Genomic DNA, 19,096 nt, shown 5'->3' on the forward strand with positions numbered 1-19,096 from the left:
ACCACTGTCAGCCTTTGCTGGCTTTTTGGACGCTGCCTGCATGGGGCCCGTCTTTAAAGTCACCTTGGACTTAAGGATGTAGGACTTAAGCACTCCTTTATCAGCCAACCTATCCAGCAACCACTTGAGGCTATAGTAGTTATTGGTGTCATTGACAATGTTCTCATGGAAGTGACAATACTTGCTCTTGTCTCGATTTTTGGTCGGACCCTTCATTGCCGAGGGCTTTTCAAAGCTCACCCGGTCTTTGATTTCCATGAAGATGAAATAGCAGTCCTTGTTAAACTTGTACTTAGGGACGTACTGCTTAACATTTTTATTTTTCTTTTTAGACATTTGACTAAAGTCGTCGACCGCCCATACATCTTTTCTCTTTTTATTCTCTTCATTTTTTCTGGCCAGCTGATCTTACCGACTCCTTTCTGTTTGTCAGACCTCTTTGAGTCCGACTGTTTACTTGAGGAGCAGAGCTCAGTTGCATGTACATATGCTTCAGCTTCCCTCAGCGCTTCCTGAAGAATGAAGATTCTCTTCTAAACGAGGTCAAACTTGAATTGTGACCCGTTCTTCAGACCTTTGAAAAAGTCTGTGAAAGCAACTTTGTCAGATAGTCCTTGGATCTGGATTCTCACCAGATTGAACCGCCTAACATAAGAACGAAGCCCCTCCCTATCTCCCTGAACAATCGTGCCCAAGTTGATGCTTGTCTTCTTGGCCAATATGTTCATGGAAAAGTTAGTGGTGAATAGGAACGCAAGCGTCTTGAAATTGTTTATGCACCCAGGCAGCAAGTTGCCGAACCACTGTTGGGCAATGCCTTTCAGTGTGGCTGGGAAGCATCTACATCATGCAACATCATCCAACCGCTGTAGATACATGAGGTTGGTGTAGGCCATCAGGTGGTCTTCTGTGATGGTGGTGCCATCATAGGCACCAACCAAAACATTCTTAACCTTGGCCGGCTGTGCCACCTCGGTTATTTCCTTGGAGAACGCAGAGGGTTGTTCTCCAAGTTTGAGTAGACGGAGCTGCCAGTCCAAGGGTTGGACTTGATATGTCGCCTGAGCTCCGAAGAGGGCAGGTTGCTGATAAGGTTGGGTAAACGGCCCGTATGATTGATGGGGCACATACGGCGCCGAGCCTATCACATTGGGACCTGTATGAACGGACTGGCCGCCTGACGGGTGTTCCTGTGCTGATTGGGAATACCTTAGTGAGGCATTCCTGAAGCTGTTTGGCAATTTCGGCGTAGATGCCGTGTTAGATAGCTGGTTGTTCCTCCTGTGCTTGATGATCTACCGAGCATCAGTGAAAGTCTTCTTGCTGCCATCCGGTTGTACTTGTCGGATGGGCTTCCTCTTTATCGTCTTTGGGAGACGGAATTCCGTCCAATCGATCAAGGGCCAGTCCCCCTCCTTTTACTTTGGATGTGGAGTGAGTTGCCCGGCTTGGGAATAGAAGGTTTCTTGGCCGACTGTCCTTTGCTTGGACTAGCCGCCTGACTTTTGATGAGATCTTTCATCTCACCTTTGAAGTTTGTCATGAACTTCACGAACTCTTCACAGGTGATGTGAGTAGTCTACCCTTCAGCCTAGGGCTTGCCGGCTAACTTGCTCGAACCCGCTTGATTTTTGCCCGTTCCCTGTTATCTTTGGAACGGATGCGTTTAGAGATGAGGGATCCTTCTTTAGCCGTATGTACTTCAACCCCTGGATCCGACTCAGTATCATGGTCCGAATGGACCTCTGTTGACAGACGTTTGTCTTTAGCTGATGGTACAAGTTCTCTAGAAACCATCTTAGAAGTCTCTCCCCACAGACGGCGCCAAATGTTTCGGGGTTTTTTACGTGTCGTGCAAAAGAGTTATGTCACCAAGACTGGATCCTCTTCGCCTGTACCTGCAAGCAAACGGAAGCTCTGGTTGTACAGAAATCCGCCTCTGACAATGAAATTATTAAGAGTCGAAGTTGAGAAAAATGCGGAAAAGTAAAGTGAATCTTCTCGGATCCCGAGATCTAGGGATTTCTCTCTTGTGAGAGAATAATAAATGATGTAATAAATGAACGTGCCCCCAAAATGGGGTAAATGTCCCTATTTATAGGGCATTGGGAATCAGCATCCCTTTCCTAGGTTATCAACCTAGGTAAATGGGTTGCCCCGTTTTTACAGCAGCTCGAGATTTGGGCCTTTGAAGGCCGCCTTTTTCCCTAATGATAGGGGATGCCACGTGTCAGCTGTTGATTGGTCCTTTTGGGACCTCTCTTGGGGTGACACGTGTCACCTTCTGATTGGGTCATGTGGTTTGGGTATTTTTACCCAAATCAGGGTCAGAGGTGGGATTGTTTTGAAATTAATTAAAGGTGTGATTTTTTAAAAAAGATAAATCAAAGGTAGGATTATTTATTTCCATTTTTCCTTAAAAAAGTGGTTATATATTCTTAAATAATCTGGCCCATTTAATAAAGTATTCCCTCACTGAAACGTTTTTCTTTTCCGACCGTGTTTAAATAAATAAAACTTTTCCCTTTTTAGTAACTTCTCTCTATTTTTTAATGATATTTTTTTAATCACATTTTACTTTCTATTTTAATATTAAACATGACCTGATAATGATCCCCCAGACTTGATAACGACAGGACTTAAACTTAACCTGATCCATACTATAATTTATCCGGTAATGACTTGACTCAAAATTGACTTAAACCCGATTATAAATCGACCCAAAATTGACTCAAGCCGACCAGCTACAAGCTCGTATCAAACCTAATAGGAGGTGTGACCTGACATGATCTTACATGAACATGACCCAACCCAAAACCTATCTGCATGACCTTTTCTGAGTCGACTTGACCTAAACTCATTTAGAACACCCAAATTGTAGGGACTATAATAATATGATTTGTTAGTAGTTTATATTTATGAAGCATGTAGCTATGTAAGTGAGTTGATATGTACACGAATTACTTGTCAACAACCTCAGTCAAAACTCATTTGTTATGTTAATAAACAAAATATTGAATAAAAATCTTAACCACTTTAAATAAATGGCCGAATCTTATGTTCGACTCGATGACATTTGTTAAGAATTCGTTTGAGTTTGTTTATAAACTTCATATAAAGCTTGCTCTAATATTTAAAATCTACTTAAGCATTATTTGTATATCTTGTACATACACATGTTTGTAAGAAATGTACAAATTATTCATCATTACATTTCATATAGAAAGATGACAAAATCATGAATAAAGTTAGAGGTAACTCAAGGCTCGTTGCTTAATTAATTCGATCATTTAAGCTATAGCTTTTAACTCAAATGAAAACGAGCACGTTCGTAAACTGAACTTGAACATACAAGCTCTTAAAGAGCCAAACTCGAATAAGAAACTAAAAGCTTGTTCAAGCTCGAGCTAGCCTAACTAAAACTCTCCTTGACTCGGATCATTTCCTGTCGTACAAGCTTGCAATGATGTAAGACGTGCTAACAGTTTTATCAGTTTCAAACAATCCGACACAAGACGAATCAAAAAAACAAGTAACATTGCATTTAGAGCTGTCAAAAGCTGACCCGACCCGAAATACCGACCCAAACCCGATTATTAACCGACCCGTCTAAACCCGAAAAAATGATGACCCGAACCCGATATGACCCGACCTAAAACCAACCTTAGACCCGAGTTAACTCGAGTATCTGAGACCCGAACCCGAACATGAACCGACCTGAAAATGACCCGACCCGAATATAACCCGTAAAATATTGACTTGAACCGAACCCGACCTGAACCGAAATTGACCCAAACCCGTTGTAACCCGTCAAAACCCGACCCGAATTCGACCCAATTTATTCCTAACCCGACCTATTACTAACCCGACCCGAATTTAACCCGACCTATTACTAACCCGACCCGAAATTCAACCCGATCTGTCACTAACCCGACCCGAAATCAACTCGACTTGTTATTGACCCGAAATTAAGTAGCAATCTAGGATTACGTCATATCTTTTTTTTTCCCTAATTCTATGAGTTATTTTCCTATTTAAGCTTATTCAAATATTTTCAATAAAATTCTCTATTATCAAATGTATTATAATTTATATGTCTCAAAAAAACATATAAAAATTTATGAATACCACTACTTTTTGGATGCATGCACATTCTTTATTTAAATTTAGTAATTACGATTTACGAATACTACTACTTTTTAGGTGCAAGTTCATTCTATATTTCAATTAAGCAATTGTGGTTTACGAATACTACTACTTTGTAGGTGCTTGTGCATTAATGTAGTCAAATACGGTTTACAAATACTATTTAACCTTAGGCTTGTTTGTTTTCTCTTATATTTTATTAAAAAAAATAATCAAATAAAAAAAAAGTTAAAAATTTAATAATTTCGAATAATGATTGAATTGAACGTGATAATGATTGAATGCGAGCATGAGTATATGACAATGACCCGATGATAATCTAACCCAAATAATTTACCTGTACCCGATCATGACTTGACTTGTCTGGACTCGAGAAAGTGGTGACCCGAACTAAGGTTGTTAAAAGGCTTTTATTGGTCTTTTATTTTCTAATTTTATTATTCATTTTCCTATTTAATCTTATTTAAATGTTTTGAATGATGCCATTTAAATGTTTTAAAAAAAAATGCCATTAAAAAAAACGTGAACTCGAATATAAACTTATAAAAAATAAATAAGTTTAGATAATTTCAAATAAAATAAGTTTAGAAAAATAAAATTATTGTATTTTAACTTATCTAACTAAACCTATTTTATCCGAATTTATATGAACTTATTGTATTTTATCTAAACATGTCATCTCGAATATGAACTTAACTGAAATTGTTATCCCTAAAATGAGTGGAATCAATGTGAATAGATTAGAATAGGGTTTGAACTTATCTTCTAAAAATCTAAACTAAACCTATCTTATTGGAATTAATATGAACTTATTATGTAGATCTTATCTAAACTTATTAGAACTTATTACCTCGAATTTAAACTTATCTGAAATTATTTCTCTTACAATAAATGAAGTAATTGATAATGATTAAACGTGAATGTCATTACATGAATTGTTAACAAACCGACCCAAAAAATGTACCCGAACCTGATATGACCCGACCTGAAATCAACCCGTTACCCAGATTAACCCAATATTTGAGACCCGAACCCGAACATGACCTGACTTGGAAATGATCCGACCTGATTATAACCTGCAATTTTTTGACTTGAATCAAACCCGACTTGAACCCGAACATGACCCGCTTGTAAATGACCCGACCTAACTGTAACCCACAAATAATTGACTTGAACCGAAGCCGACTTGAACCCGAGAATGACCCGACTTGGAAATGACTCGACCTGATTATAACCCGCAAATTATTGACTTAAACCAACCCGAATCAAACCCGAGAATGACCCGACCTGATTATAACCCGCAAATTATTGACTTAAACCGAACCCGACTCGAACCCAAAAATGACTCTAACCCGTGAAAACCCGAATTAAACCCGACCTATTATTCACCCGACCCGAATGTAACCCGACCTGTAATTAACCCGACCTAAATCCGACCCAAACCCGATAAGATGTATGACCCGATGTTACCCGACTCAAGCATGACCCAACCCGAACCCGACCCGTATAGGTTACGACATTAACCCGAAATGACCCGACCCGAGTTGACCCGAACCACACTTACCCGACCCAAACCCGACCTATTTACCCGAATTGACAGCTCTAATTGCATTACACTAGATAAGGAAATTAGTTAAATATTAGGAGATATAAATTTGTTTTCTATATACGAAGTATATATTATCCTTTTTCCAACAGCAAGAATAAAAAAAGAAATTGCGTCATACATACATCCTTTTCCATAACTGTGGGCTGTAGTATTAAAATAAAGTTCGCCGCCCAAATGACATTTTTTCATCAAAACCATCATTCATGACACTTCCACATGTCATATTTTGTTTATTTAGTACATCGTCAATTAGCTAGTTTTTTCCTAGTGGCCCATCTTTCAGTTTTTCTTCTTTGTACAATGCTTCTTCAGTTAAAGTAAGAATGACACAAGGCACACAATTTCCTAGTACTATCAACAATTAAAATAAATCACCCATTCATTTGCATAAAATGAACATGAACCAACTTCCTTTCTTACAAAAATAAAAATCCTAATGGGACTAATATTACAAATACATGGCAAAAAGTAGTAGAGTATGCGGTGATTTGCTATGTTTCAGTAAAAGATTACACAGACTTATTAACCATGAATTTGAGTAACATAGCAACCAATTACTGTGAATTTATTTTCAGAACATATATGAAAAATGCAAAACAAAGATTGATAAAAACTGACTAAAGTAGAGCAACTGCAACATTAAGCTGATCTATTTTGATCTTGATTCTCTACAGAGCTCCCTTGTAAGTTTTCTCTTATCTTGATTCTATTTCAACCTAACATGTTTGAATGTATCTTTTGAAGTATGGTCATAGCCTTCAAGTATAGCTATAGCATTTGCTGTAATCTTGAGTTTTTGGATTCTCGGCAAATGACATCAAAGTTACCTAACTGTGTTGTTACCAAGTAGCATATCAGGGTGAATGAAATAAAATTCTCAACTTCGGCCTCAAAATTCAAGTGATTATGGCTGCTGAGACAATAAGGAGTATTATAATTATTGCAAGCAACTAAAAATTTCTTTGATTTCTTTTAGCTGAGAGACTCGATAATCAGACTAGAAATAGATATTACCTAAATTTTCATTCCTGAATGGACGGCAACCACTCCTCCAATAAGATTTTCATATTCTACTTTCTGAAATCCTGCTTCTGCTATCATTGATGCAAATTTGTCCTGAAAAAAGCATACAAAGAAGACTTAGCAATGCAAAAGTAGAGTAATTACAGTTTGAAAAAAACTAGGACTGATAGCTGCATAAGTGCATGGTTAGATCACTTTACAAAACAAAAAATTCAATATAATTTGCCCGCCACTTATGTCAGCTAATGTGTAGCATAGCAACATTTATTTGTTAGTGTTGATTCATATTTATTTTTATTTTTTTTGGAAAAAGTGAATGATGCAAATTGTAAAGAACCTGCAATGAGATGGCTCAATGCTACTAAAATTAAATTTATAAAAATAAATAAAACTCATGATTTTACAAAGATCAAGTATATAGCTTAGCTTAGATAATAAAAATCCTAGGCAAAGCTCTAGTGATGCATTCATGTGACAAAACCCTATACAAAGGATAAGTAAAGCACTCAAAATTCATTTGCATACATAATACTTTGTTTCTCGATACATGCATCATTTTTTACTTTCATATTTGTCTACGCAAAACTTGATCATTAGTTCATTACTAATATTAATTATACAACAACAACAACAACAACAACAAAGCCTTAGTCCCAAAATGATTTGGTGTCAGCTAGCATAAATCGTTTGTGAGCGCCACTTTGTGGTATTCATAGTCGGTGAGTGTCACTTTGTGGCATTCACTGCCGGTCTCAAGCCCGGATAAAGGAGGAGAGTTGCAGACTTGCAGTAGGTCTGTGGTGGCCAGCATAAAACTAAGTCACGTCTCATGAAAATGAATTACTAATATTTATTATATTAGAAAAAAAATTATATGCAGAGATATATCATAATAACATTTATTTTCACATATTAGTGAATAAAATGTGGTTATAAACTTGTAGATAAATAGTGTTAAAAGTCAAATGAGGAATGTATTGAAATTCAGAATTTCAAAGGAAGTGTCCTTTCTAAAATTAATATATATCCATAGATGTTATACCAGGAAAAGAAAAATCAAAAGCTGATTCCCTACAAAGTTTTCTGCTATATTTGAGGTTAAAAATAAGGATGCTGAAGATGACGCTTTTTTTTACAAGTAATGTTGGTCTTGGCAAGACTGGAAAAGTCACTAGGAGCATAGATGGGAGGTAGAATATTTGAGTTATGATTTGGACATTGATGAAGTGCACAGTACACTTGCCTGATAAGAAGTTGAATGAAAATTCTAGTGAGGAGGGTAGTTTGGAGGTATACGATGATCAGATGAGGAGCATGATGGTTACCTCGTTTTCAACCTTATTTTGCATTTCAACACACTAGATTGAAATAAGGTTTTGTTAACGGGTTGAAATTCCCTACAAATGTTGCATTTCAGCACACTTGATTGAAAAAGGTTATAAATACTATATTTGCATATCAACCATAGAGTGAGAGCATATTATAAGAAAAAAGGTGTGATTGCCCTTGGAAGAAGGAGAAGAGGGTGAAATACACATAACCTCAGTAAGTATGTATTTAAAGTACACGCTGGAAGGTTGAAGTTGGAGGATACTTTCTTATTAAAGAGCATGAGATTAGAGCATGTGTGTGAGTTTCAAACAGAAAACCTTAATGTTATGCAAGATTTGGGGCAGAGATAAGGTACAATAAGGCTAACTACCACTAAGATGATAGCATTACAAAAAATACATGGTAATGCATCTCATTATGAAAGGGTACAGGATTATGCAGCTGCAATCAAGAAGTATAATCCAGGATCTATTGCATTTGTAGTTGTAGATGGGATTGACAAGCCTCCACCCTTTTTCCAGAGGATGTATACTTGTTTGAAAGCTTTGTAAAGATGGCTTTGTACAATGTTACATACCGGGTGTCCTTTAAGGGGAGTAATCCCTAAAATATGTTTGGTTTATCTTATTGCTTGAGCTATATTTGAGGTTAAAAAATAAAGATACATGGACATGGTTTCTTGATTTGCTAAATTCTAGCGTAGAATCACTTAGCTTCATGAGAAAGAGCATAAAACATTCATGTCTATGACAAAAGGTACTTGCAACTCACACATTTTATTTCCTTATTGTTTGGCTATTTGGACTTATTATGTAGTTCCTGTGTTCATGAAGTTCTTCCTAGTTACTATTGATACACATACCGAGAATAATAAATAACATAATGTATACTAGTACATGTGATTACTTTATGAGGAGAGAGATAGAGTAAATAAGATAAATGGTCCCAAAAGTAGGGCAATTTACGGTAAAATAACATTATCTTCTTGAAAAAAAAAAAAAAAAAAAAAAAAAGAGGAAAGAGTCAAGGGAAGAACTTTATGAAACAACCTTAAATGAAAAGTAGAAAGTATTTCATGAAAGGAGGTAGTACATGGAAAGATGGTTACTTTCCAGCTTCTTGTATATAAGCATTAGTTTAGCCTTAATGATATAGCCTTACAATGGCGAAAGTGTTCAACAAACATGAAAAAAGCCTTATAAAAAGAATCTTTAGATTGGTGAAAGAATGTGAATACCTTATGATCTAAAGGAGTATGCACATTAGCACTGTCCAGCGTCCACTAACTATATATTACTAGTTGTAATACAAAATGTATACAGAATCCATACATGATAATAGGTTTACATATAGACACATTTCACATAACATTACACCAACATTTTTAAACTTTCACTGCTTTATTGCCAAGTGAGGAGTATTTCCACCCATCTTTTTTGTAAATAACAAAACTATTATATAATACTAAAAGCGAATCTAGGAGGACACTTGGCAAAACAATATTAAAAATTTTCCCTCCAAAAAAAACTTTCTTTAAAAAAAAATCATTGTTATACAAAAATAAAGTTTGTATCTAAATTATAATTTTTCCTTTATACAAAACTTCTTAAATTATCAACTTGCACATAATAACTATTACATACAAGTATTTAAATATTTTATCTCATACCGTATGTTTTTATCGTTTTAATATATTTCATGCATTTTAATACCTGGTGAATCAGTTCATTATATTTATATTCTTGTAAATAATTATATTGTCATTATAATTATTTAATATCAGTGCATTGCACGGGGTTTAACCTAGTTAAATCCTATAAATGTACAGATTCCCTTAAAACAAAAACTAATGACAACTCCTCAATGAAAACTCTCTCACTAATTCTAGTCTTATGGTTTAAAGCTTTTTAACACACATCAAGTTTGATGTCATGTATATTTTCCTATTCTTTTTACTTTGAATATTTCATACCTACGATCATGCTTCTCCCTTTCTTGTTCTAGCTAGAAAACTATTATTTCATCTTGTGGATGCAAATTTAGTAGGTTACAGTCTTGGGGTGGTGTCCAAGACTAAAGATTGAAACCTATCTACATCATTGCCCTTTGTGATAGAAAGGAAGTTTTTTTGCATGACTACACCACCAATGATGCATAAATAATCATAAATAAAGAAGGCTTGCAAAGCATTTCATTACTCTTTCTTAGTATTTGAACAGCTAAAAAAAGAAAGGATGGCAAGTTGCTATCACCTGTGAAGGGAAGCGACGGATACTTTCAACCAAATATTGGTAAGACTCTCTATCTCCAGCAACCAACTCTCCCACGGCAGGAATGATAGAAAATGAATAGTAATCATACCTGCACAAAAATGCGACAAAAGATTATACCAATCACAGTGGGACATTGTAAATGCTAGACCAACTACATGTATTTTTTTAATAAGTTCAAATCAATTCAGATCAGAAAAAATAAATTCACATCAGTTCAAATCAGAAAAATATAAGTTCAGATTAGATTAAAGAAGCAAATATAAGATGAGCTAAACATAGCCTAAGCCTACCTGTTAAAAACCCCAACCTCCTTATAGCCCATAATGATGCTAAATAAGTAATTCTATCCCACAGAACATCACTAATTAAATTGTCCTGAAAAAAGTTGCACTATCCATTCTAATGCCGGACACCACATAATCACCATAAAGCATGACGCCACATCTCCTTTACCCTTCCAATGCACACAAAATGAACCTGCCGCAGCTCATAAACAGTATGAGGAAAACCTAGGACTCCCCATGCACAGAAAACAGCCTCTTACAGACATTGCTTGCATCTCACAATGAAGGAAATCATGTGAGCAAGACTCACTATTGGCACAACACAGCACACACAATCTGGCGAAACAGCCATCCCTGGTCTTCTCCTTTGAACCATATTAGTTTTAACTCTACCAGTTTGCACCATTGCTTAACTAAGAGGCCAGCGTGTAAATAGTAATTTTGATTTCTGTCTTGTCAAAGGCATGCAAAAAGCCTCCCTAAAACCAAGGCATTTAACAATATGGTGCACTTTGCACTAATTGTTATGCAATAAGCCAGTTGCCTTAGATCACAATCAAGAAGCTAAAGCTCCTTATGCATGAAGAAGAGTGCAGTGATAAGCATTACATCCAGAAGTGGCAGTAATGAAACAGAATACGAGTGAAAGAACATGGCAAAAGGTCATAATATGCTCACAATTGCTTGAAAATAGGAGTTTCAACATGGCTTAATTCAAGACAAAGAAACCGCCCTCCACGTCTGAGTACCCTGATATAAAACATAGAAAAACTAACTTAGCAACAATATGAGTAATATTCATAAATGGACATGTCATGATGACAAGTTTGCCAGAAAAGGAAAAAAAAAATAGGGGGAGGGGGCCTAAATATGCACAATGCAAAAGGTCTAATCAAGACATGCCAAGTTTCCTAAAGGAGAGCCTCCGCATGAGCCATGCAGCAAACCTCATATTACATTGCTGCTTATGCTAACAACTCTAAGGTGTTCTTAATGCCACGACTACCCAATCATACAACTACACAAGTATCCAATGTAAAGTTTGGAGGAAAATGTTAGTAGAAGAAAACATCTACAATTTCATAAACTAAAAACCATACTTTGCAGTGGCACCCAAAAAATATTCTATTAGCTCCTCTGTTATTGAAGCTATTTAAAAGGGCTATTTTGAGTGTAGATTTAATAATTTACGTTGATTTACAGAGCTTCATTAAATGATAGAAGTCAAAATGTAATTGTTCCAGAAAATAACCTCTAAATCCTTAAAAATTACATTTTTGTAGTGACAGTAAGTTTCAAAATAAACTATTGACTAACATCATAAGTTCACAAACATAGAATTTCTGAACAATCCAGCCTCTTACAGATGCAACTTGTGCTTAATGCATGTTAGTATGCACTAGCAAGACCAGCCAACAAGTTGCAAATCAAAGCATTCCATTCAGTGGTTCACAGTCTTCACACTACTTTGTGTCAGTTGATATTGAGGCTATAATCTGAAAATAAACAAGGACACTTATCGCTAGTTTACCAGGCTAAGAATTTACTCAAGTCTCAAGAAGGCTATAAAAGCCACATAAGACATAAAATTCTTGCTCATGGCCCTTTAAAAGGAAGTGCACAACCATATATACATTGTACATCCAGTCAATATCTTCAATAAATCAATGCGCTATTACAGGATTTTCCTAATCTAGAAAATGTACTAACATTCAAAGGCTCTTATCTTTGAGCAGTTAATCACTAACCTGTAGGCTTCTGCAAGAGCTTTTTCTATGTGCGTAACATTCCTGATCCCAAATGCAATAGTGTAGCCATCCATTGAATTATCTTCAAACTTCAAAGCTTCAGCATCACCCTCCACCCATATTAAAGACGTATCTCCTCCAAGACCTATACCGTTGAAAACATCACAACAGTAAGCGCAAAAAGTTAGATACGCTTGACATAAGAAAGGAAGGAGCAAAGAGGAGATTTAGCAAGTAAAAAAGGAAGAAACAAGATAGCCAAAGAATAGGGTAAAGTGGAATAGCAGACAAGCTAAAGAGTTTGGGTTTGAGCTTGCCTACAGCTTGCATATGTTGATTTATTTACATAAGGATCTAGTCTTAAACAATAAATTTATTGATAAAAGTTGAGACATAACCATTGCAGGCACAACTATATAAAAAGAATGATACATTAAATAATAGTAAAAATAAGAAATAACTCTTATTAAGGAGCTTTGCAAATAAACAAGCCATGACTGACACAAGGCTCACTCACTAGGTATGCGTATGTCTAATGACAGTTTCACTAATAGTTTTCAACATAGTTAAATTTGGCAGTAGTGCCCAAGCACATGAACTCTAAGCAAAGTGCAGCTTAGAAAACAACTGTCCAGGTACTCTTGAACTCAGAGCAAGCCCACTTCCCTTATAAGCTTCATCAATTGAGGGTGGAAACAGATTAGACATCCTAAATGAAAAATAAATAAATTGCACAACTTTTCAGTTTTCGTAGTTTTAAGTAGAAAATCATGTATAATACAAAATGAGAAGAAACAGGTGGAAACTATTTTTACGAAGTCCATAATTTTACCTCTTTCCAAAGCCCTCTTTTTACCAACATCTAACATCTTTGGGTTGATGTCACAAACATAGATTTTAGTTTCTTCAAGTAGATAATCTTTAGATGCATTTAGCAATGCTTTGCGCTTAATTGAATCCAAAACCCTGAAAGCAACATCACCTGCCAAACAAGAAAAGGCAACTATTACATATAGCTTACAACACATTTCACTACAAAACTAAATCCAATTTATGGCCCCACATTACAAATCTTCAAAACAACAATTTAGATGCCTATCTGACTTCCCTCTTGTTTTAATGGTTCATTTTTCCTTTTTATAAATATATGTACAAAATAGGTAGAGATAAAGAGGAAGAGTTTTCATGCAAGACTATAATTTATAGGCTCTACACACCTTATCTGATTAGTAAAGTGTGCATTTATAAAGATGAGACCTCAAGCTAAAGAAAAAGATATGGAATTTTATTTTAAAAAAAAAATTAAAAAAAAAAAAAACCCAGCACGAAACAAAATTATTTCTAATTTAAATTATGATTGCATTCATTACACGCCACATATCCAATGATCCAGCCACAATTGAAAACAACATAATCCAAAAGCCCTTTATACCTCACAGTGCCAAAGAAAGTAGCCCCGTCTCACAACGTGTAAGCAACTAAGCCCAGGGCATAAACATCCGAGAACATATGGACAATATTACTATTTTTATTGTAATACTCACTTGCAAACTTTTTCCCCCTACACCTCTGTCTCCCAAGTTCTCTAGAGTTGTAAGCAACTAGACAAGTGCATTAAAGAATGGACAGGGTTGAATTAAATGGAGCAAATTGCAAACAACAATTTCAAAATAGCGCTAGGATAATATCAATAATAAATAATGAAATTTTAGAAGCAGTTATAATTGTACATAGTGGGTAGCAAAAAGAGTTTATTCAATTTTGGAAATAACAAATGGATTGGGATTAGTCTTTGTTTCTTGGAATCATGAAACAATGTGCTAAGTTCTTTAGTTAATGTTAAACTTCCGGGTACCTCATCACTTGACTTGGAGGTTTATCAACTACCGCAAACTAAGGGTACCCAGATCGAAAACCCCTAAATAAAATCATTTTAGTATTACATGATGAAAGACTAGACCACATTAAACTAAAGATCTAACTTATGATTAAAACTTTTGGATGAGTTTATAAAATAAGTTTAGTCAAACACAAAAACATAAGGCTTCACTTTAATAACTATTCATATGCATTTTTATAAGACTTTTTTGTAATGCAAGGATGTACATAATTAAGACAAGTTATCCTGCAAGGCTGCAAAATACCCTTTGTCTCACCCAAAACTTCTCATGTTACTTGGACACACAGTTTTGGAAAAGTATTGGTGTTGGGGTTTGTGAAGTATGAGTATATACAAAACTAAATAGCAGGTATTCTTTATTGTTTTTCAAGTGAGGTACCAGAAAGTAGGACCCATAATTCTTTAAGGGAGTAGAAAGAAGATATAAGAGGAGGAAAAAGGAAAACATTAAAATATTATTTAGACCCAAGTCAAAGGAGAATGGAAAGTCTTATGTGGGACAAGCAATAAGAGAGAAATGGAGAGTTTTTTTGTGGGACAGAGTGAATAATGGATAAACACATCTACAAATTAGCCAAATGCCTTTTATTTATCCCATAGAATAATATGGGGAGCTGGTAGTCCACAAAGAAACCACCAAAGTGACTTTATCCCACGGTATATCAAACGCGACACCATTGCCGTTGAACATGTGTCATTTCTACTTAACCCAAACACCTCACAAAGCCTCAAAGGATAGCCATCTACATTTCAGCAAAGCAAGTTCTCCATCCTCCTACCAAACCCCTACAAAGTGAATCCAAAACCAGTCCTTTAGTCCTTCATATTTGAAGGAACTAACTAACAATATCACATTGAAGGAAATCATGAGAACATGACTCGCTAGTAGCTTGGTAAAACAAGCAAGTTTTAATCTCCTCTTTTGGAGCAAATCATACCTATTGATACTTCCCAAAGCTAAAGTTCGCACAAAAATCTCACCTTAGAAAGAACCTTCACTTTCTAGATAAATTTTCTAAGGGGAGGGCAAGATATTTGGGGCAATTAAGACAAAAAAGGAATGATTTGCAACAAAATTCCTTGAATTATCTCCCATTAACACTCTAAATTCTCCTCAATTTATAATTGAATATCCAAACTGTCACATATTGAGGTGAGCCCCTAGAACTCTTAATCATTTTGGGGGAAAGGGGGATCCTAAAGTGTAAGTACCACACCAAACTGCAATTTAGCCAAAACATGCATGTAGAGTGGATAAATAGTAGACGTGGGTATAAGGCACAAAGAAGTTGTTATCCTATCCAAACGTCTACTCAAAATCCCAAAAGTGGATACTTTTACCAACTCTATCTTGAACCTCACTTGAGGGGTAAGTAACTAAGAAACTTGTGAAACGACTTTCCATTGGGCAATTGTGAGTCATCCATCCTTATAATCTCATCTAACACAAAATTACTTGCTTTTATTGAAGTTATACTAGAATGACCACTCCTCAAGAGGAAACTTCCCCCTAAACCCCTTCTACCAAAGCATTATATTTTGAGTACATCCACCAAACCCCAAGCTTTCCTCTGCCTTACGACAAACATAACACCGTTAAATCTTAAATTCCAAGATATCATGCCATTCCCCTAAACCATAAAAAAATTGTCACAGGAAAAGAATCTAAATTTGCTACATTGTCTAAATTTTTTTTCAAAACCCCATATTCTCAACAACCTTTCCAAAAGCACCTAAATTTGCTATATTTTCTTGTAGTGCAAGTATCTTGGATTTTTGGTTTGTAAAAGTATTAAACTATTTATGTATTTCAAGTAAAGGTTTTTTTTTTTTTTTTTTTTTTTTTTTTGTTGTAAAGTTTATGCCAAATTATGGGACATCCACAGTCCATCCCTCCAGGTTAAATGTCCACCACTGACTATTATGAATAAACTTTCATCAATATATAAAATTATAGTTGAAATTAAACTAAACTAAAAAGAAAACAACTTAAAGTTCAAGTTGGTGCTTTTAAGTGACAAGAAATGCACAAAACGATATTTCCTATTATCACTACATGAAAACCAAATGTTTAACTGTCTAACTTTATAATTTTAGAATATGCCAGTAGGGAAGCACTGAGATTATCAAACCAGTAAGGATGTCAGTAGTTCAAGATAATAGTTACACAAGTTCCTAATTGCACAAATCATGGGCTTGGAGAATTCTTCTCCTAAAGTTGATCATGCTTTACAGTTATCATCATACTTTCTCTCATGCCTTTTACTACACCTGTACTGAATCCAATACATACAATAATAGCTCAAGTCAGAGCATGAGAACTGACCTGTTCCACCAGCCACATCCAGATGCTTCATTCCAGGGAATGGATTCAGTTCTTCTACCAATCTGACAGCATAAGATACAACAGTGTGATTGCGATTGAAGAGAAAACCATGACAGATTAACAGCTGATAATGAGTTTGATCAGAAATCATAGAGGGAAGGGGAGGTGAGGGTAAAGAGGCAGAAAAGGAGGGGGAAAAGTTAGGCTTCCAATTTCCTTCCAAACATTCCAACATTAGAAAAGTTTGATTGGATCCCTCCATGTCCCTTCCCTCCAAACTCCCGTCATTCCACATACAAACCAGTTACAAAATGGGGCCCTCGATGTCTCTTCCCCTAAATGCCCTAATTAAATCACACTGTAAATGATACGCAACTTCAGTGACTAGTCCACTACAATCAGAAACAAACCTATCTTTCCATAATCTGTGCAGACCACCACTCATTAAGTCATTCATCAAATCATAACTTGAAGCAACATTTGAAAAGACATTTCCAACCATCTGACTTTTCTCCTCTTCACGCACTTCCATAAAACCTGAAAGAAATTAAAAAGATTGTGGATTCATTGCGTGGTTGTAAGCAGTACAAAGTAAAAAAATAAATAAATAAATAAAAACCAACAATTAATCCATTGCATTAGGATCTCACTGTAGACAGCCATTCAACCAAATTTGCAGAAACCCAGAAAAAGGTATCACACTAGAAAGCCGGTTGGTTCCTACCCAATTGAAAATGTGCCATTTAATAACTCTCCAACGCTATTAAAATTGTGATATACATAAATGGGATTCATTATGAAACACTGTATGGGATAAAAACCGCTATTTTGGTTTCATGATGTTTGACATACCACATACTAAATCCTTTTGCGTATTCATACTTGCCTCATATTCAAGAATCCTCAGATGTCAAACCAAACAGCAATTAAAGAAGAAAACTAAATCAGATTACATACACCCATCAACTCTTTTTAAACCAAAAAATTCAAATGACAATCCCACTAGATATGAATATACTGGTAACACTACACAAATATTCAAAATAGTCATTTCATACAAATTTGGTACTCACATTGCTAGTTCAAACTACACTATCAACGCGGCTATTAATTCCAAATGGAAGGAACATTAAATTTGTAGCATTATTCAATGTGTGGTACGGTAAGGTCAAAACGAAACGAGGCGATTACAACTTAACCAACGGACGGCATACGAGTAAAATTTGGTCACTAAGTGCAGCATAATCTACGAATTTCAAATCAGGATCACTAGAATTCAATTAACTTCCCCTTAAACCTATTAAATTTAATTAGCAAGAAATTGAGATCAGAACGAAAATTAATCAAAAACAGCAAAATAACCAAATTTAATCAGCAAAAAACGATGATTATTCACACAAGCATTCAATTGAAAAAGGTGATTATTTACCGAAACTAGTGGCGTGGGAATGCAGACGAGAAACGGAAGACAGAAGAGGCAAAAGCTTAGAGCGCGAAGCTCTCGTAAAAGCTCGCAACGCCATTGTTGGTGTGATGTGGATGTTCTATTGACGCAGAGTGAATACTTTGATACGGAGTCGTTGGAAAAAATAACATTGCTTAGTAAATTGTGGATTTTTAGACCATTTTTGAAGGTAAGAGACATAATGAATAAAAAAAAAAGGAAAAATTAGAATATAACACTATGTCCCGTTGTTTTGAGCCGCTCTACTTTGCTCTACTCTGCTGAAATCTGTTTTATCCTGCCTGCCTTCCCCTACATTGTTTTACTTAAAAATAATAATTACTCAAAATAACAATTAATATTTAATAAAAATAATAATTATTATTATTAATATTTAATAATAAAAACTAATATTTAAATAATAATAATAATAATTAATATTTATAATAATAATAATTAATTTATAATATTAATTGATAATAATAATAATAATTAATATTTTATATTATTTAACACATTTTTTAATGTTATAAAAAGAGTAAATAAATCAAATAATAATAATATATAATAATGCAATAATTAAAATAATAATAATTATTATTATTATAATACTAATAGTAGTAATAATAATAATAATAATAACAATAATAATAATAATAATGCGATAATAATTATAGTAATAATACTAATAATATTATTAAAAATATTAATAATAAAAATAATAATGATAATATTAATAATATTATTATATTATAAATATCATTACTATTACTATTACTATTATTATTATCATTATCATTATCATTATCATTAACATTATTATTATTATTATCGTATTATTTTATTATTATTATTATTATTATTATTATTATTATTATTAGTATTGTTGTTGTTGTTGTTATTATTATTATTATAATATTAGAAAATGTGTTAAATAATATAAAATATTAATTATAATCATTAAATATTAGTTATTATTATCAATTAATATTATATATTTATTATTATGAT

The 19,096-nt window shown here is 34.6% G+C and overlaps 1 protein-coding gene across 3 annotated transcripts; it reads right to left on the reverse strand.

Moving 5' to 3' along the window:
- Positions 1-6,122: 6,122 nt before the first annotated feature.
- LOC110694447 (2-methoxy-6-polyprenyl-1,4-benzoquinol methylase, mitochondrial-like) lies at positions 6,123-18,385 on the reverse strand. 3 transcript variants are annotated; one of them, XM_021871618.1, is made up of 9 exons: positions 18,071-18,385; positions 17,052-17,178; positions 16,642-16,703; positions 13,248-13,397; positions 12,416-12,560; positions 11,346-11,417; positions 10,363-10,471; positions 6,770-6,871; positions 6,123-6,586 (listed from the first exon to the last, which is right to left on the reverse strand). In XM_021871618.1, the coding sequence occupies exons 1-8, from the start codon at positions 18,162-18,164 to the stop codon at positions 6,770-6,772; spliced, it is 861 nt and encodes a 286-aa protein (XP_021727310.1). In that variant the 5' UTR covers positions 18,165-18,385; the 3' UTR covers positions 6,123-6,586. The 3 variants fall into 3 exon arrangements, with proteins under 3 accessions (XP_021727310.1, XP_021727309.1, XP_021727308.1); XM_021871617.1 differs by having other exon boundaries at positions 6,123-6,668; XM_021871616.1 differs by having other exon boundaries at positions 6,123-6,665; positions 18,071-18,384.
- Positions 18,386-19,096: the final 711 nt, after the last annotated feature.

Source organism: Chenopodium quinoa, unplaced genomic scaffold (assembly GCF_001683475.1).
Source record: "Chenopodium quinoa cultivar QQ74 unplaced genomic scaffold, ASM168347v1, whole genome shotgun sequence".
NCBI classification, from domain to species: domain Eukaryota; kingdom Viridiplantae; phylum Streptophyta; class Magnoliopsida; order Caryophyllales; family Amaranthaceae; genus Chenopodium; species Chenopodium quinoa.

What these genes read in the sequence shown, in the direction of transcription:
- LOC110694447 (XM_021871618.1), bottom strand. Translation starts at nt 18,164, where the DNA reads ATGGCGTTGCGAGCTTTTACGAGAGCTTCGCGCTCTAAGCTTTTGCCT. An exon ending in TTCCCACGCCACTAGTTTCG is followed by an intron (nt 17,179 to 18,070) that starts GTAAATAATCAC and finishes AATTTCTTTCAG; the next exon opens with GTTTTATGGAAGTGCGTGAA. An exon ending in AAAGAGGGCTTTGGAAAGAG is followed by an intron (nt 12,561 to 13,247) that starts GTAAAATTATGG and finishes TCAACGGTATAG; the next exon opens with GTCTTGGAGGAGATACGTCT.